Source organism: Mobula hypostoma, chromosome 20, assembly GCF_963921235.1.
Source record: "Mobula hypostoma chromosome 20, sMobHyp1.1, whole genome shotgun sequence".
NCBI lineage: Eukaryota > Metazoa > Chordata > Chondrichthyes > Myliobatiformes > Myliobatidae > Mobula > Mobula hypostoma.
In genome coordinates this window covers 18,980,588-19,001,666 of record NC_086116.1, presented here as the reverse complement: position 1 = coordinate 19,001,666, position 21,079 = coordinate 18,980,588, and the positions used below count along the sequence as shown (strand labels likewise).

The 21,079-nt window shown below is 41.7% G+C and overlaps 1 protein-coding gene across 1 annotated transcript in view; it reads left to right on the top strand.

Moving 5' to 3' along the window:
* LOC134359358 (copine-8) overlaps positions 1 to 21,079 on the top strand; it is a 338,437-nt gene that overhangs the window by 299,183 nt on the left and 18,175 nt on the right. Inside the window, exons 16-17 of the mRNA XM_063072488.1 lie at positions 4,304 to 4,431; positions 12,959 to 13,061. Of these exons, the coding sequence (XP_062928558.1) occupies positions 4,304 to 4,431; positions 12,959 to 13,061 (231 nt within the window). The remainder of the gene's footprint in view (positions 1 to 4,303; positions 4,432 to 12,958; positions 13,062 to 21,079) is intronic.

Sequence of the window (21,079 nt, the reverse complement as noted above, 5' to 3'; positions counted from 1 at the left end):
CTCCTACACCTCTTCCTTGATGGTAGTGATGAGAAGAGTGCATGTCCTGGGTGATGAGGGTCCTTAATGACTGATGCTGCTGTTTTGCAGTATCTCCTTTTGAAGGTACCCTGAATGCTAGTGAGGCAAGTGCCCATGATGGATTTGGCTGAGTTTATAACTTCCTGGAGCTTTTATAGATCTTGTGCATTGATCCCTCCATACCAGATGCTGATGGAACCAGTTAGAAAGCTCTCCATGGTACATCTGTAGAAATTTACAAGAGTCTTTGGTGACATACCAATTCTCCTCAAAGTCCTAATGAAATATAGCCTTTGTCATGCCTTCTTTGTAATTGCATCAATGTACTGGGCCCAGGATAGATCCTCAGAGATGTTGACACCCAGGAATTGAAACTGCTCATCCCTTCCATGTCTGATTCCTTGATAAGGACTGGTATGTGTTTCCTCGACTTCCCCTTCCTAGTCCATAATCAATTCCACAGTCTTTTTGACATAGAGTGGAAGATTGTTGCTGTGATACCACTCAACCAGCTGATCTAACTCGCTTCTGTACACCTCATCACCATCTGAAATTCTGCCAACAATACAACCTTCATGGATTACAAAAAAAATCGTTTTGTATGATTGTACCATCCTCTAAATCGCCCTCTAAACCATACCTCGCCCTCTTTCTGCCCTCCAAAGCGCCTCTCCTCCTCTGTCCACTCTCCGAGCTATCCATACCATTTCCTCCACTCTGAACCACCTCACCCCTTCTGTCCCTCCATGTTCTGAAACACCCACTCCCTCTTTTCACCCTACTAACAACCCCACCCCATCCCTGCACCTTCCAAGCCACCCATTCCATTCTCCATCCTCTGAACTGATCCACTCTCTGAAAAACCTTTTCTTCATCCTGTGAACCAATCCTCCCTCTCTATCTCCACCCTCTAGGTCACTCCATGCTCTTAAACACCCCTCCTCGCCATCCTTTTCTATAACTCAATCCACCAAAACACCTTCCTCCTTGCTTCACCCTTCAGCCACCTTGATCCCCTCCCTCCAGCCTCCAAACCTTACACCCCTCACCCCATTCTTCAAACCACTCCTCACTGTTCTAACCACCTCCCACCATCCCCCTCCATCTTCCAAACCATTCTTCTTCCTCTAAACCACATCCCCTCTCCCACTCTACCCTCCTCCCTCCCCAGCTTGACTATCTTTATTGTCTGGAGAGCAAAGATGTGCTTGTGTTGGCCTTCATTCACAACATTGTCCGGCACCACAGGAGCTGTCTTTTGGGCACAAGCCCCTCAAAGGTCCTGATGATCTCCAGAGATATGTTTACCTGGTAAAATACCTATTAAAGCCCAATTCAACTGTTGATCTAGCTGTCCGATTCAAAAACAAGCAGTCATCAGTTGCTTTACAGAGGCAGTGAAGAGCATAGACAGAGGAGAGGCTGGCTTTCATGATGTGATGAGCTGTGTCCACAGCAGTCCTGAGTTTCTTGTGGTCGTGTGCAGAGCATCTGTATTAGGCATCCAGATAGGATGCTGTGTATGGTGCATCGGTAAAATGCCAAACTTCTTTAGCCACCTGAGAAAGTAGAGTCAATACTGAGCTGTCGTGGATGTGGCATCCACTCGGTTGGACTAGGACCGGTTACTGCTGATGTTTTCTCCGAGGAGGCCTTCAACCTTCTCACCCTCAACACAGTTCATGAAGACAAGAGCATGTGCACCACCCTCCTCCCCCCTAACAGAAATCAGTAACCCGATCTTTCACTCTTCTGACATTGGTGGAAATTTTGTTGTCATGACACCGTGTTGCTGGGGTCTTTATCTCTTTCCTGTGCTCCAGCTCGTTATTATTTGAGATACGACTCACTATGGTAATGCCACTTGTAAACGTATAGATGGAGTTAGAGCAGCATCTGGCCATGCATTCATGAGTGCACAAGGAGTTGAAAAGAGGCTGAGAGTGCAAGCTTGTGGAGCACCATGGCAGAAGTGTTGCTGCCTATCCTTACTGACGGCTGTCTATTGGTTGGAAGTCAAGAATCCAGATGCAGACGATCCCTATTGACTCCCAGGGTCTGGAGTTTGGTGATGAGTTGTTTGGAACTGTAGTATTGAAGGTGGAGTGCAAGTCAAGAAACAATAGTCTGACATACGTGTCTTTATTCTCCAGATACTGCAGAGGTGAGTGTAGGGCCAGGGAGATGGCATCTGCTCTAGATCTGTTTTGGTGATAGGTTAATTGCGGCGGGTTGAGGTTGTCTGGAAGGCTGGAATTAATGCCTGTCATGACTATCCTCTCAAAGCACTTCATGATGATAGGTGTTAGAGCCACTGGGATGTTAGTGGGATGCAGTCTTCTTTAGGATTGAGGAAATATAAGAAAAACAGAAAAAACCTACAGCACAATACAAGCCTTTCAGCCCACAAAGCTGTGCTGAACGTGTCCTTACCTGAGAAATTACCTAGGGTTACCCATAGCCCTCTATTTTTCTAAGCTCCATGTACCTATCCAGGAGTCTCTTAAAAGACTGTATGGTATCTGCAGTGCCAGGGAACTCTGCAGGAATTAAACCTTATTTACCATTACAATTGCATTACCAGATTTATGGGTGAGCACACATTAAAATTGTGCCAAATGCATGACTAAATCCAAAAAGTAAAGATCATTCCTTCTATATCTGGTTTTATGGCAAACCATCTAACAGATGTACTGATATTAACGTGTAAGAAGTTACAGTTAAATTAAAAAATAATAGTATTCAGTACTGGATATAATTTATATGATTGTGGAGCTTTCAAATAATTTTTATGTCATCATACTTCACTGAAACATTAGCTTAGACTTAAACATAGCTACAGTTAGAGGATGAGTACTTCAGGCAAAGATTACGTTAGCTTTTATCCCCTAATCTTTAAGGAGTGAAAGTAAGCCTAGGTTACATAGTCAAGTAAATTGAAGAGTCTTCTTTGCACAAAACTACTGTCATAACCTCTGGAAGCATTATGGTGGACAGTGATCTCATGAAACAAACTCTAGTTCCAACAGCCTGAGAATGCCTATGGTCACCACCCACCACCATAAATCACTGCCCCCATCATAGTATTCAGAACTCCATTCCATGCACTCTTGCTTCTTTGTGTTAGTAATCTTCTGATGTCTAGTCTCATTTGACCTCCCATTTTTATTTTCATTCCTGCAGTGTTGAAGTCAGCACTTTTAAAGTATTAGCTTAGGAGTTGACTTAAAGCAAGCAATGCTTTAAAATGCTATTAAATGCCAATACCACTTTGAGATAGGAAAACAAAATAAATTGCAATGACTAGGGTCTTTGAATTAAGATTTTGAATGACCTGTTGTTTTGACTCAAGTATAACAGAGAAGGTCTGCTGACAGGCAATGCATTGCAATTACTATAAATGGGACTATTGCGTGGTTTGGGTTTTCTGCTCATGCCTGCAAGTACATGCAAATTCTGCTTGCTCCTATTTGTCTTTTGTAGGCAAAACAGTTATAGGTTTGTTTCAAAATCAACTGTGGGCTGAAGAAACTAATTGTACCCAAAACAGGAATCTCAGTGGGGGAGAAGTATTTCACATTCCGTTGCAGAACTTCAGTGGCTCTTTCAAAAGGATTCACATCACTCCTTAGCTGGCAAGTGTTCTGTGAAGGTTGTGCAAAGGTGTTCTGAGGACATTTCAAAGATTAACCCCAGGACTCCCCTAAATATGTTGCATTGATATCACAGTACAGGTAGAATATCCTCTCTGTTTTCCCAATATGTAAGGTTAAGCATTGAGGTGGATTTCCAACAAACCAGACTCTCTCCTTACAGTGAGTGAGTGAGTGAGAGAGAGAGAGAGAGAGAAAGAAAGAGAGAGAAAAAAATAACCCCCCCCCACCACTCCCCACTGTCCATGGGCCAACATTTAGACATCTGGTATAATTCTACCTTGGCATTAATCAACGTTCCGTCTAATTTTTTTTTACAGCTGTGTGGATCAACCATTGCTCTGAGCAGGATTTTTTTTACAAACTGCATGGCACTTCAATGAAACATTATATAAAAGAAAATTCCAGCTGCGTGGCAACAAAGGCTATGTGCGTGGGAGCATTTCAGTTACCATGTGGCCATGCACCCTCGTAGTTTAGAGAGGGAACAATGGCACTAATATAACTTAAGCATCAATGTTTTCTTTCAATCTTTTTCTTTAAATATTTTTCCTAATGTGGAATAAAATTGTAACCAATCAGTAATTTGTAGCCTGTGGTTTATTTTATTCTCTCAATTTTCTTTCTAGAACGGAAACCCTCATAACCCATATTGCCAGGGAATTGATGGGGTTATGGAAGCATACTATCGGAGTCTGAAGTCGGTGCAGCTATATGGACCAACCAACTTTGCTCCAGTAATTAATCATGTAGCAAGGTACTTCAGGCATTTATAAATGAAGGGTAACATTTCATGTAGGTTGTGTTTATAGAATAATCTAAAACATCTTTAAAATGCTGTAATACCACAGCATTTTGATGACTGGTGAATCTAGTAATATTCTTTTACTACAGACCAGCCGCAGGTTATCTCGGGGTTCTGGTCCCCAGCAAGTCTATCCTATCGAACTCCCTGACGTTGGTTTGTTTATACAGGCTGTGTGTAAGTTGGGCATTCATAAGCTGAGGAGAAACTTTATTCACATTAGCACCACAAGGTTAACTCTGAAGTGACATTTGTAGCTTTATTGACCAAAAGAAGCAAGAGAACTTCATTTTTGTCCATTTGTGAGGTTATTTGCCCTCAGGAGCTATGAACTTAAAGCTTACTAGAGAAAGTTTTAAGTAGTAATGAGTGTATTGTTCAATAAAGTTGAAGTATAACTATTGTGGTTCCACTTAAGTCTGAACATACAGGTGTTTTGTTTATCAATATATAATTGAAGAGATGAGTAATATCTGACCCAAATATTCCTGCAACTTTGCGATGTTGCAAACCTTTGGCGAGATGAACCTTCTGCCTGTGCCTTAGTCCAACCTATTCTATGGGTATAGGGGCAATTATACTGGTTGGCTTGGGTACCCCACCATTTGCCAAAGTTGTGTGCTTTACTAGTTGTGCAAAAGGAAGGATGTTTAGCTGTGATAATGAAACTTTATTAGCATTCAAATATATTAGGTGCACAGTTTACTTCCAGGTTATAAAACTATATTGGTGTGTGAGTATTTATGTGCTTCTCATCCTCAAACTTTTTATTTTCACTTATTCTTTGGATGCTTGCTTTCATTTGTGACTTGATTTCATAGAAACATAGAAACATAGAAAATAGGGGCAGGAGTAGGCCATTCGGCCCTTCGAGCCTGCTCCGCCATTTATTATGATCATGGCTGATCATCCAACTCAGAACCCTGCACCAGCCTTCCCTCCATACTCCCTGATCCCCGTAGCCACAAGGGCCATATCTAACTCCCTCTTAAATATAGCCAATGAACTGGCCTCAACTGTTTCCTGTGGCAGAGAATTCCACAGATTCACCACTCTCTGTGTGAAGAAGTTTTTCCTAATCTCAGTCCTAAAAAGCTTCCCCCTTATCCTCAAACTGTGACCCCTCGTTCTGGACTTCCCCAACATCGGGAACAATCTTCCTGCATCTAGCCTGTCCAATCCCTTTAGGATTTTATACATTTCAATCAGATCCCCCCTCAATCTTCTAAATTCCAACGAGTACAAGCCTAGTTCATCCAGTCTTTCTTCATATGAAAGTCCTGCCATCCCAGGAATCAACCTGGTGAACCTTCTTTGTACTCCCTCTATGGCAAGGATGTCTTTCCTCAGATTAGGGGACCAAAACTGCACACAATACTCCAGGTGTGGTCTCACCAAGGCCTTGTACAACTGCAGTAGTACCTCCCTGCTCCTGTACTCGAATCCTCTCGCTATAAATGCCAGCATACCATTCGCCTTTTTCACCGCCTGCTGTACCTGCATGCCCACTTTCAATGACTGGTGTATAATGACACCCAGGTCTCGTTGCACCTCCCCTTTTCCTAATCGGCCACCATTCAGATAATAATCTGTTTTCCTATTTTTGCCACCAAAGTGGATAACTTCACATTTATCCACATTAAATTGCATCTGCCATGAATTTGCCCACTCACCCAACCTATCCAAGTCACCCTGCATCCTCTTAGCATCCTCCTCACAGCTAACACTGCCGACCAGCTTCGTGTCATCCGCAAACTTGGAGATGCTGCATTTAATTCCCTCATCTAAGTCATTAATATATATTGTAAACAACTGGGATCCCAGCACTGAGCCTTGCGGTACCCCACTAGTCACTGCCTGCCATTCTGAAAAGGTCCCGTTTATTCCCACTCTTTGCTTCCTGTCTGCTAACCAATTCTCTATCCACATCAATACCTTACCCCCAATACCGCGTGCTTTAAGTTTGCACACTAATCTCCTGTGTGGGACCTTGTCAAAAGCCTTTTGAAAATCCAAATATACCACATCCACTGGTTCTCCCCTATCCACTCTACTAGTTACATCCTCAAAAAATTCTATGGGATTCGCCAGACATGATTTTCCTTTCACAAATCCATGCTGACTTTGTCCGATGATTTCACCGCTTTCCAAATGTGCTGTTATCACATCTTTGATACCTGACTCCAGCAGTTTCCCCACCACCAACGATAGGCTAACCGGTCTATAATTCCCCGGTTTCTCTCTCCCTCCTTTTTTAAAAAGTGGAGTTACATTAGCCACCCTCCAATCCTCAGGAACTAGTCCAGAATCTTAACGAGTTTTGAAAAATTATCACTAATGCAAACACTATTTCTTGGGCTACTTCCTTAAGCACTCTGGAATGCAGACCATCTGCCCCTGGGGATTTATCTGCCTTTAATCCCTTCAATTTACCTAACACCACTTCCCTACTAACATGTATTTCGCTCAGTTCCTCCATCTCACTGGACCCTCTGTCCCCTACTATTTCTGGAAGATTATTTATGTCCTCCTTAGTGAAGACAGAACCAAAGTAATTATTCAATTGGTCTGCCATGTCCTTGCTCCCCATAATCAATTCACCTGTTTCTGTCTGTAGGGGACCTACATTTGTCTTTACCAGTCTTTTCCTTTTTACATATCTATAAAAGCTTTTACAGTCAGTTTTTATGTTCCCCGCCAGTTTTCTCTCATAATCTTTTTTCCCCTTCCTAATTAAGCCCTTTGTCCTCCTCTGCCAAACTCTGAATTTCTCCCAATCCTCAGGTGAGCCACTTTTTCTGGCTAATTTGTATGCTACTTCTTTGGAATTGATACTATCCCTAATTTCTCTTGTCAGCCATGGGTGCACTACCTTCCTTGATTTATTCTTTTGCCAAACTGGGATGAACAATTGTTGTAGTTCATCCATGCAATCTTTAAATGCTTGCCATTGCATATCCACTGTCAATCCTTTAAGTGTCATTCGCCAGTCTATCTTAGCTAATTCACGTCTCATACCTTCGAAGTTACCCATCTTTAAGTTCAGAACCTTTGTTTCTGAATTAACTATGTCACTCTCCATCTTAATGAAGAATTCCACCACTCTATGGTCACTCTTACCCAAGGGGCCTCTCACGACAAGATTGCAAATTAACCCTTCCTCATTGCTCAAAACCCAGTCTAGAATAGCCTGCTCTCTAGTTGGTTCCTCGACATGTTGGTTCAAAAAACCATCCCGCATACATTCCAAGAAATCCTCTTCCACAGCACCTTTACCAATTTGGTTCACCCAATCTACATGTAGATTGAAGTCACCCATTATAACTGCTGTTCCTTTATTGCACACATTTCTAATTTCCTGTTTAATACCATCACCGACCTGACTACTACTGTTAGGTGGCCTGTACACAACTCCCACCAGCGTTTTCTGCCCCTTAGTGTTATGCAGCTCTACCCATATCGATTCCACATCTTCCCGGCTTATGTCCTTCCTTTCTATTGCGTTAATCTCATCTTTAACCAGCAACGCCACCCCACCTCCTTTTCTTTCATGTCTATCCCTCCTGAATATTGAATATCCCCGAACGTTGAGCTCCCATCCTTGGTCACCCTGGAGCCATGTCTCTGTGATCCCAACTATATCATAATCATTAATAACAATCTGCACTTTCAATTCATCCACCTTGTTTTGAATGCTCCTTGCATTGACACACAAGCCTTCAGGCGCTCTTTTACAACTCTCTTAGCCCTTATACAATTATGTTGAAAAGTGGCCCTTTTTGATGCTTGCCCTGGATTTGTTGGCCTGCCACTTTTACTTTTCTCCTTACTACTTTTTGCTTCTACCCTCACTTTACACCTCTCTGTCTCTCTGCACTGGTTCCCATCCCCCTGTTGTGAACTAACCTCCTCACGCCTAGCCTCTTTAATTTGATTCCCACCCCCCAACCATTCTAGTTTAAAGTCACCTCAGTAGCCCCTGCTAATCTCCCTGCCAGGATATTGGTCCCCCTAGGATTCAAGTGTCCTTTTTGTACGGGTCACGCCTGCGCCAAAAGAGGTCCCAATGATACAAAAACTTGAATCCCTGCCTCCTGCTCCAATCCCTCAGGGACGCATTTATCCTCCACCTCATCGTATTCCTACTCTCACTGTCGCGTGGCACAGGCAGTAATCCCGAGATTACTACCTTTGCAGTCCTTTTTCTCAACTCCCTTCCTAGCTCCCTATATTCTCCTTTCAGGACCTCTTCCCTCATCCTACCTATGTCATTGGTACCTATATGTACCACGACCTCTGGCTCCTCACCCTCTGACGCGATCAGAAATATCCCGGACCCTGGCACCAGGGAGGCAAACTACCATCCGGGTCTCTGGACTGCGTCCACAGAATCGCCTATCTGACCCCCTTACTATCGAGTCCCCTGTCACAGCTGCCCTCCTCTTCCTTTCCCTACCCTTCTAAGCTACTGGGCCGGACTCTGTGCCGGATGCATGGCCATTGTCGCTTCCCCCGGGTAAGCTGTCCCCCGCAACAGTACTCAAACAGGAGTACCTATTGTTAAGGGGCACAGCCACCGGGGTACTCTCTATGACCTGACTCTTCCCCTTCCCCCTCCTAACTGTGACCCACTTGTCTGCCTCCCGTGGCCCCGGTGTGACCACCTGCCTGTAACTCCTCTCTATCAACTCCTCACTCTCCCTGACCAGACGAAGGTCATCGAGCTACAGCTCCAGTTCCGTAACGCGGTCCCTTAGGAGCTGCATCTCGGCGCACCTGGCGCAGATGTAGACGTCCAGGAGGCTTGGAGACTCCAGGGTCTCCCACTAATTATAATTGTTAAGGATATATTTTATTCAATTTATGATCATTGTTTGATCCCTACTTCTGCTGAATTGCTTCCAAACACTAACGAGATATTCAAACCAAATGCTGGAGGAACTCAGCAGGCCATGCAGCATAGTACAGTTGATTTTTCGGGCCGAAGCCGTTCGGCAGAACTGTGTGCAGTCGACTGTACTTGACTGCCCGACACGTTGACTGTACACTTGTCCTAGATGCTGCCTGGCCTGCTGAGTTTCTCCAGCATTTTGTGTGTGTTTCTCCGGTTTCCAGCATTTGCAGATTTTCTCTTGTTTCTGAGTAAGGAGATAATTTTTATTCTTGAGTCTCTAATGACAAATATTTGGAAGAGGTGGCCAGTCGCCAAATGGAGCACCACCCTGATGTGCTGTGGCTGCAGATTTCCGCTACCAACACTTCCTAACCATGCTCTCATAGCATTGGTACAAACATTAGTCCTACTCCTGGAAAAGGAAGAGTGAAGAACACTCACTGCATATGTTATCTGCCTCATTGGAATTTTATTTAATGTCTTTAAAATCTGAAAAAGTGAAATATTTTGATTTATTTGTTACTATGAATAATCCAGGCTTTTTCATGTGGTTGTCTGATAATAAGGATTTGGTGTGAGATCCTGGATACTGGGCCACTTCACCTATCTTAAGAATCATCTCCTCAGGAAGGCAGATATCAATCATAAAATTCACTGCCTTCAATGCAGCAACACAGCTTTTGGGCAACTGAAGGAAAGGATACTTGAAAAACAAGATGTCAGACCAGGCACACAATTCATAACTTACTAGGCAGCAAACTCCTGGGAACCTTTCACCCACAGCTGTTCATAGTGCAGGACCAGCTTTCAGGAGCACGCAGAAACCCTGACAAACGATCTGGCTGTCTGCCTCCACACGCACCACCTACCCCTTCTGTGGAAGAGTCTGCTGCCCCCACATTTGCCTCATTAGCCATAGAACCATAGTGGAAACAAGTCACTCTCAATCCTGACGAAGTGCCAAAGCAGGATAATGAAAACATTCTGAAAACTGGACAAAATAAAAACAAAATAATGAAACCTAGCACATTGCCATAAGCTCACAAAGATAAAAAAAAACTGTTAACAGCAGCTGGATTTTGGCAGGATGCAGTGTTGTAGTGGCTATTTAACGTATTTCTGTGTGACATAGAAAGAAACTATTTTAGCCATTGAGATAATGCTGACCCTCAGAGTAGTCTTCTCCCTCATTAATTTTTTCTGTAACCTATTCTTTCTATATGCCCATCAATTCTCCCAGATTCTACCACCCACCTATAAATTTGGGGCAATTAACAATGACCAATTAATCTACTGACTTGTATATCATTAAAATCTGGGAGGAAATTGCTTCCTTAAAGGAAAGGAGGGAAGTCCATGTGATTATAGGAAGAATGGTCCAGGATCTAACTTAACAGATAATGTTTGCAACATGAGGAGAAATCTGACTAAAGAGGTGAGAGCAAATATTTATCCATGTCAGAGGAAATGTATAATTACCATATCGGATTGCTCTTTTAAGCAGAATACATTGGACAGGAGCAATTCACACTGGAGGTGAACTAGTTATCATATAAATAACTTCAATGGCAACAAGGAATGATCACAATCCTTTACAAGAAACTGGTTCAATTCATACCAAAATGATGGAAACATGTTCTGTCTCTGACCCTAATTCAGAATCACACTGTGAGTGAATCTGACTGCTGTGTTTAAGTGAACAGTACTGATACTGAAGTTTGAGAGCATCTTTTAATCTAAAGGATGTCGGAAAGTCTTTTTATTTGATTCCAATATTTCTTTAAAAGTTTGACAGAGAGAATTGTATTTAAATTTGTCAGTACTTTGAGTTAAAATCAATTAATAATCCAATAAAAATTACGCATTTTAAAGGAAGCAATATCTTGGTGCATTTTTCTCCTTTCAAAACAAAGCATACCATAGAAACTACAGCACAGAAACAGGCCTTTTGGCCCTTCTTGGCTGTGCCAAACCATTTTCTGTCTAGTCCCACTGACCTGCACACGGACCATATCCCTCCATACACCTCCCATCCATGTATCTGTCCAATTTATTCTTGAATGTTAATAAAAATTGCCTATACCTATAAATTGCTTTCTTTAAAACTTGTAACTTTTTATATTTTATAATTTGGAAGTTTAAGTGGTTTAACAAAATACAGAATTCATGTCTTAAAACAGTTCTAACCAAAACAGAACATGATGCTTGAAGCAAATAAACATTCATTAAGGCTTCCTTAATAGTCTATAAACAAATTTCAGCATTTTTCATTGAAAGATTAATTTTTCATACTGTGACGTAAATTTAAGCAAGCTCACGCTTTGGGGCTGTTGTGTTGTGACTACTTTCTAAGTCACATGTGAATAGCTTTGTTGGATTGTCCTGCCCTTTCAAATTTTATTACATTTTTTTGAGGGTAAAGCAGTGGTTGCTATCTTCATGAATATTAGATTTTCGGCATTTAACAATTCCATCATGTTAAGCTAGTCTGGAAGATCAAGTCACATGGGATACACAGTGACTTTGGAAATTCAGATGGTGTTTCATCCAGACAAGTGTGAAGTTAGAGGTCAAATGCAAGAAAAAGTGTACAGTAAATGGCAGGTTCATTGGGAGCATAATGACTCGTGTAGAGGCAGGGGAATGAAAGGGTATAGATTATGTACGGATGGATGGGATTAGTTTAGATGGTCTGTGCAGACATTATGGGCCAAAAGGCCTGTTCCTGTGCCACATTGTTCTCTGTTTTATGAATTTCAGTAGCTTTTCCAATGGTTTTCAACAGCATTCTTTTTCATTAAATTGACATGGAGTGTGATATTATCTCTAAATATAGATTCTGAGGAAATTGTGGGAGGGAAACATTCTCTATAGCAAAGCAACTTCCCAAGTCTTTGCAGTCAGATATACAAAGAAAACAAAACTGGCAAGAATAACTTCTCTATTACAATGAATTTGTTCTGAGGTAGAAGACAAGAATCATTAAAATATATCACTAATTCTGGAATACTACCAACTAACTGTTCACATTCTCCATCTCAGTTTGAAATTGCAAACAACTTATTAATTGTCATCAAAATGTAAAGTCTTGGGTTCAAATAGTGTAAAGTACCAGAGGGAAAGTAGTCAGTGATTGAAAGCATTTGACTTAAAATGGCAATCTTTACTTGGACTAAATGAATTCTTTTTATTGATAGCTATTCTTCCTTTCAGCCTGTTGTACTTTGAACCGGATTTAGACAATGTGATTTGAAATCTATTTTAATCAATGCATGCTATGGGTGATTTACAATATTGGAAAATGTCTTAGACATTATACCTGTGCTAGTATTATATAATTGTTAAAAAGGAAGGGCTTCTTCCCCTTTCCTTTCCAATCCTGACGAAGGGACGTCAATTGTTTATCTCCCTCCGAAGATGCTGCCTGACCTGTTGAGTTCCTCTTGCATTTTATGTATGTTATTCTGGATGTCCAGCACCTGCAGAATCTCTTGTGCTTTTCTTGGTAACCTCAATCTAAAATTGTAAACATCTTCTGGCTTAAATATTTTCTGAGATTCCAATGTATTTTTTTTCCTTTTGCAGGTACGCTGCCTCTGTTAAGGATGGTTCACAATATTTTGTCCTACTTATTATAACTGATGGAGTCATCTCTGATATGGCACAGACAAAAGAGTCCATTGTCAATGTAAGTTTTATGACACATTCAAATATTTATTGTTCCTTTTGGAGCACTACAGTGTGCAAAATTACTAAATGTTAAGAAGTGAGAGGTCTGGTCCAATTTGAAGAGCATTCTTTTAAATATCACATGTGCATGTCAAGATAATATTGACATTTTGCATTTGTCCCAGAATGTTGATCTTATTAAGGGGTGTGAACTTTCATTATAGATGCACTTTTTTAAAAAAGTTATTATCAATAAGACAAATGATATAATTAAATCTTTGTATTATTAGCACCTGCATCATTGAGGCTACATTTGACAATTTGTGTGCAGCTTGGGATTCTTTTTTAAAGAGAGAAAGTTTGAATGATGATCCCTGGGTATTGCTGCAGGGCCCCTTAAGAGTTTTCATTGATCTACAAGGTAAATTAAAGCAAGTAATAAAAAAACTGCAGGTGATGACAATATGAAATGGAGATAGAAAATGCTAGAAATACACGGCAGGTCAGGCAGTATTCGGAGAAACGCAAACAGTAGCTGAGGAAAGAACCAACAGGTGAAGAATATGGAAATTTTACAAGTGAAGAATATGGGAATTTTAAAATATAAGTAACAATGGTAGTTGTGGGGCAAATACCAGCAATTATGGAAAACACATCAAGTTCAAGTTTAATTGCCATTCAACCAAACAATACAATGTTAATCTGGGGCTAAGATACAAAACACAATACCAACAGTCATACACAGCACAAGGCACATACAAGGTAGCAGTAAAACATAGTCATACAAAAAAAAATATAATCCAGGTTCCTGAGTCCATGTTCAACTGCAGCTGTTCAAATACAGCTGTTCTTTCGCTGAGCGAACACTGGAGGGCAGCACCAATGCCAGCATGGACACCACGCCACACCACCTCCGGCACCGACTCGATGCCTCTCTGCTGGGCGGCTGCAGACAGGCAACACTGCGACTTGAGGCCTGGTTTTCCACTGAGTGAACACTGGAAGGCAGCACCGACACCAACGTGGACACCACACCAGACCGCCTCCAGTACCGACTCTGATGCCTTTCTCCTGGATGGCTGCAAGCACGGCTTGGGGCCTAGTCCTCACTATAATTGTTCACGCAGCTCCCCTGCCATCAGTCCTGCCTATAAACCAGTGACGCAGACTACGTCACTGTGATTACGTTAAAAATGCCTACAAGCTCCTCAAATTCACCCTGCAAAATCAGAACAGACTCTCTAATGTTCAAACATATGAAGAACTGATAACAATGTTGATCCACTTAAGGGAAGATGTGAAATCTTTTGAGAGGGTACAGAAGATACTTAATGAATTGATCTCAGGGATTTAATTATGTGGATAGACTGCAGAAGCTGGAGCTGGTCTTCTTGAAACTGCAAGGTTACGAGATCTGATGGAAGTATTTATAATTCATCAAGATGTAGACCAGCGGTTCCCAAACTTTTTTATGCCATGGACCCCTACCATGTGGACCCCAGGTTGGGAACCTCTGGTACGGACTATGCAGATAGAAACACACTGTTTCTAATGGCAGAGAGATTTAAAAACATGGAAAAATAGAATGAAGGTGATTCAGTAAAGGACCAAAAGTGAGAAAAGTAAAATCTTTTATATTGTGAGTGGTTATGGTTGGGGATGCACTGCCAGGAAATTAGTGGAGACAGAAAGCAGTTGTAGCATTCACAGAGAAGCTTGATAAATATCTGAGAGAATTTGGAGAACTATAGGAGGTGGTGTGAGCTTAGTTGCTATTATGTTGAGCCTCTTACGCTGCATCCATTTGTTGGTTGTATTAGATCTTACATTTCATAAGATATCCATACGTTTCAGTACTGATAACAGTTTTTGCCTGGCCATAGGTACAATACAAAAGCCTGAAAGTTTCATGACTTTCTAGTCCTGGCATTCTTTTGATGTTTTTGCGTCATATTATCATTGCTTTGTTGGAAGCGACCACCAATTTTAAGTCGTTCTTCATACCAGCAGATGCTTTGTGCTTCTGGCAAGGCCAGGAAAGTTAAATAATTCATGAGGTTGATTTTATAGTTTCATTGCTATTCTCAGTGGTGTTGGCTTCAGATACCATGTCAGAAAATTATTTTTACACTCTTATGTCTTATTTTTAGCATTTTAAAAAGCTACATGACATTTTCCCAGTAGCAGGAAGCATTTTGATAACTAATTTAAAGCTAATAACAATGGTTTGAAATTATAGAGTAGGTTAACCAGTCTGATGTAAGGTTGCTTTTAATTTGCTGTGTTCATTGCTTATGGCACAATAATAGACTCAAATTGAGGTCAGTAATGCTGTGTTAACACAGGGCAGTTTTAATAGGGTCCAACTGGTGGGTGTCTATACCACCTTAGAATTACAGTCAGCGAGCCCTCATTAAAATGCAAATCTGGGCCCCAAGATCGGGTCCTCAACAGAGAGAGGAAAAAAAGAGCCCAGTAATGGCATATAACCATATAACAACCATATAACCATATATCAATTACAGCACAGAAACAGGCCATCTTGGCCCTTCTAGTTCGTGCCAATTATACTGGCATGTTTGAAGTTATTTGTGCCAGGAGCCTAAAGGAATGAATGGACCCTTCTAACATAATGAATGCAAACTCCTGCTTAATAATTTCCCAAAACACTTTTAATCTAGAGAATATCAAATGAGAGAAGGTCACAATTTCAAGTTCCACTTTGCTATTGGACAGGTGATGAAACGTGAATTGTATTTCAAAATATGTACAATTAAAATTCGTAAATAACTTAAAATGATTTAAATCAATTATACTGGCTTGCCAAATCCAGATTGTCCCTGAAGCACTGATGGTCTGATTAATGTGGGAAATGGACAAAATGTCATCCTGTTGCAGGAACATGTTTTAGCTTGTTTGAAATCTATGCATATTGTTGCTGCGGAGTATTCTGCCTCTGGCTGTGATGTACCTGACCTAGATATGCTTAGTGCTGATGCCAAGTGCCTGAGAGAGGAGGACTACCTTTATTACAGCCTTATGTTTGATAATCGTTAGAAGGAGGACCAGCTCATTTTTCATTACCAATCATTTTTATTTTCTTTTGGTCTATCAATCTTAAAATTGCAAGTACGGTGAGATGCATAAGCACTTAATCTATTTGTTTCAAAGGCTTATTAATCCTTTGTATAAATGGGACAAGGAAATAGGTCAGATATTCTTGTTTGCTCAATATCTCTACCTAGCCGTTCTGTTTTCTGGATGTATGTAGAGAGGTGAGCCTGTCACAAAGTGGTGAATCGTTCTTGGGTATAGTTTCCTGAGAATGCTCACCTCCAAAGGCCAAGAAATGTTTTTTTTAACAGTGATTGTCAGGGACAGATATAAATAGTCAGTGGAATTTAGAGAGGCAGATTTGTGGAGATATAGCAGACAACTGTTAGAAAAATAAGGTTGTGATAGTAGGTGGTCTTAACTTGACTCCCATACTGTAAAAATGGAGGGAATAGAGTTTGTCAAACAAGTTTCCTTAATCAATAGTTAGAGGTGCCAACTAGAGAGAGTGAAACTGGACTTTGTATTGTGGAATGAGACAAGTCAGGTGACAAGTGTGTCGACAAGAACACTTTGGATCTCGTGATCATAATTCCATTAGCTTTAAATTAGATATAGATAGGACTAATCCTCGGGTTGAGATTCTAAATTGGATAAAGGCCAAAACTGATGGCATCAGATCTGGCAGATGTGGATTAGGATAGGTTGTTTTTGGGCAAAGGGATGTTGCTAAGTGGAGGCCTTCAGAAGTGAAATTTTGAGGGTACTGAGTTTATATGTTCCTGTTAGAATAAAAGGCAAGGCTGATAGGTTTGGGGAAGCTTGACTTATGAGGGATATTGAAGCCATGGTTAAGAAAAATGAGATAGGCAGCAAGGAACAAATGAGGTGCATGAGGAATATAAAAAATGCAAGAAAGCACTTGGGAGGGAATCAGGAGGGTTAAAAGAATGCATAATGTTGCTCTGGCAGACAGGATGAAGAAGAATCCCAAAAGGGCTGCTACAGACACATTCAGAGGCCACTTTATTAGATAATTCCTGGCCACCGAGTGTATGTTTGTGGTCTTCTGCTGCTGTAGCCCATGCACTTCGATGTTCTATGCGTTGTGCATTCAGAGATGCTCTTCTGCATGCCAACCGTTGTAACAATACATGATTATTTGAGTTACTGTCGCCCTCCTGTCTGCTTTAAATCAGTCTGGCCTTTCTCTTTTGACCTCTTTCATTAACAAGGCGTTTCACACACAGAACTTACACTCACTAGATTTTTTTTGTTTACCACACCATTCTCTGTAAATTTGAGAGACTCGTGTGTGAAAATCCCAGGAATCAGCTGATTCAGAGATGCTCAAACTACTCTGTCTGGCACCAAGAATTATTCCCCATTCTGATGTTTGTGCTGAACAACAACTGAACCTCTTGACTATGTTTGCATGCTTATATGCATTGAAAACTGCCATACGATTGGCTAATTCAATATGTGCATTAATATACAGGTGTACCTAATAAAGTGGCCACTTCAATAGGTACATTTAATGTTAGAAAAATGTATACAATATACCGTAAATTCCGGAGTATAAGCTGACCTGGAGTACAAGCTGACCTGGGGTATAAGCCGACCCCCCATTTTCAAGGTTAAAATAGTGACTTTTTCATGTTACCTTTGTATAAGCCGACCCCTTTTGTAGAGGTTTTGGATCAGGGAGGGAAGTTTTGGATTAGCTTCCCAATGGTGAAGAATCCTCTGAAATGTAACCCTCGTGAAACCATTTAGCGCCCATTGTAATTTCATTAAAACCTAACACGGGGTGGAGGGATCAGTACTTTTACCCAGTATTGAGTTTGTGACCACCATGTACAAAAGATTAAAACGAATGCGATATGATGCTGGCTTCAAGCTGAAGGTTGTTAATTTTGCTAAAGGAACGAGTAATTCTGCAGCTGCTAAGAAGTTTAGTGTAAACAAGAAACAAGTGAGAGAGTGGAGAAAGGCAGAGGACACGCTGAGGGAAATGCCAAAGACGAACTGTGCAAACCGCAGGAAAACATGCCAGTGGCCAGAACTGGAAGAAAAAGTCTTAGAGTGGGTGAATCACCAGCGATCGTCTGGATACATTGTTACCAGAGAAATGATTCAAGTTCAAGCAGTGAAATGGACCGAAAAACACCGTGAGGTCAGCGAAAATTTCAAAGCTATGCGAAGTTGGTGCACCCGATTTATGAATAAATGTGATCTTGTGTTGAGACAAAAACAAAGAATGCTCAGAAGTTGCCGAGCACTGTCAATCAGAAGGGGGAGAAAACAGTCCTTGTCAAAACAACTGGACACGAGAAGCAACATTTTACTGTTGTGTTAACGTGTATGGCTGATGGGACCAAACTACCACCAATGGTGATTTTTAGAGGAAAACATTCCCAAAGAAAGAAAAATTCCCGCAGGGTGTTGTTGTTTACATTCAAGAACGCGGCTGGATGGACGAAGCGGGTTGCTTGAAGTGGGTTAAAGAGGTGTGGCGTCAACGTCCCAAGGGTTTCAGGAAGGAAAAGTTGCTACTTGTCTGGGACATGTTCAAAGCACACTTGTCAGGTGAGACAAAAGCAGCATTGAAAGCTGAAAATACGGACATTACAGTCATCCCCGGTGGTTTGACGTCTGTGCTCCAGCCACTAGATGTGAGTTTAAACAAACCATTCAAAGAATTCATGCGTCGACAAATGGATGACGTCTGGAAATCAGCCATTCACTCCAGGGGGAAATATGAGGGCCGCATCTCTAGCTACAGTTTGCGAGTGGGTAGTGCAATCGTGGGAGGAAATGAAGGCCAAGTGCATTGTGAAGGCCTTCAAGAAGTGCAGCATCAGCAATGCTTTGGATGGCACTGAAGATCATTTGCTTTGGGATGAAGACGATGGAGATTTGGCAGCCAGTAAAGCTGCAAATGACGATGTCGAAGCAGAAATTGACAATCCTTACGATGACTGCCGAAGAATGGGACGCGATTTTCGGAGAGTCAGATAATTAAGAGTGTGAGAGTTTCAAGCTCTGAACATTTGATGACAACAGTGTGTACAAGTAAACTGAGAAACTGAATATGTTTTGTAGATCTTTTCTTTTGTGCAGATTTCATAAGCATTTGTATTTGACTCAAAAACGGTCAATAAATATGGCCTGTCTTCTGTGTATTCGTTTTTCCAAAGTTGGCACCTTCTGTATAAGCCGACCCCCTAATTTTAGGACCAAAATTTAGGGCCAAATTCTCAGCTTATACACCGGAATTTATGGTACATCCTGAAATCCTTTTTCTTCGGAAACATCCATGAAAACAGAGGAGTGCCCCAAAGAATGAATGACAGTTAAATGTTAGAACTCCAAAGACCCCCCCAACTCCCCCCTCCCATGCACCAGCAGCAGCAAAGTGACGAACCCCCCTCCCCCACCAGCAAAAATGCATCAGCACCATCCACCGAGCACTCAAGCGTGCAGCAAAGCATCAGTAAAGACACGGACTTGCAGTACCTCAAAGACTACTCGTTCACCCGGTAATTCGACATACCACATATTCTCTGTCTGTCCCTAATAAGGGAAAAAGAGATGTCCCCGTTTCACAGCTAGAGGGGAGACATAACAATACAGCTTGCTGATTTATTGTGCTAAAAGTCTGTTGCATTGCTTTTTCCGAGCTCTGTGCCCAAAAGAGCTCAGGTCTCCGGGCACGCAGCCAGCAGCCAGCTCGCTGCTTTCGATCTTCCATGTACTCCCACGACACATCAGGTGCTGACACCGACCTCGAATCCGTCCGCCTCTAGAGCCATGAAAATCCGCCACCGTGAAGGCGTGCTCGTTTTCCAGGCCGCATCCTTGGCATATCGAAAAACGGTCGGATGTGAGGCCCTGAGTGCGGGTTCCATTTCCACAAAGAACTGAAGTCAGTGTGTAACTCCAGGTCACGTTCTTCAAAAGATCCCTGAAAAGAAAACAGAGATATCAAAGTTAGAAATAAAGCTGCTTCTGAAGGTGAAAGCAAAGGAGTCGCCGTTTAGGCTCCATCATCCTAAGCTCCAGCCCCGACATGTGTGTATCTTCAGATCAAAAGGATAGAAAGGGACATAATTAGTCCACTTGAGGATCGGCATGGTCATCTATGCATGGAGCTGAAAGAGATGGGGGGAATCTTGAATTGGTTTTTGTTTTGCATCTGTATTTACTCTGGAGCTGGACACAGTGTCTATAGAACTGAGGCAAAATAATAGTGAGATTTTGGACTATGTATGAATTACAGAAGAGCAGGTGTTTGCTGTTTCTGAGGCCAATTAGGATGAATAAGTCCCTAGGGCCTGGCAAGGTGCCCCTTGAACATTGAGGGAGGCTAGTTCAGAAATTGCAGGGGCTCTGGCAGAGGTATTTAAAACGTCTTTAGCTACAGGTGACGGAGGACAGGAGGATAGCTAATGTTTCATTGTTCAAGAAAGTCTCTAAGAACAAGCTGAGAAGTTACAGGTTGGTGGGCAAGTTTTTGGAAGTTACGGTATGTGAAGGGATTGGATATATAAGTATTTTGGATTTTTACACCCAGCAGTCTTTAGCCTTTACAGAGAATACTGCAATAAACAGAAATGCATCCAGTGAGTTCAGCCAATTCACACGTTACAACAGTGGTGTGCAGAATAGCATCTCTGAATGCGCAGCATGTCAAACCGTGAAGCAGATGGGTTGGAGCAAACATAGACACAGTGGCCACTTTATTAGGTGCAGGAGATAACTAAGGGAATGGCCACTGAGTGTATCTTAATGGTTTGGATGATAAAGTGGTAAAATGAATCTGCAGATTTGTGGATGATGCTAAGATTGGGGTACATAGTGGACAGCGAGGAAGGCTAACAAAGCTTGCAGTGGGACCAGCTGGAAATATGGGATGACAAGTGGCAGATAGAATTTAATGTAGACAAACAGGAGGTGTTGAACTTTGGGAGGGCAAGGCAG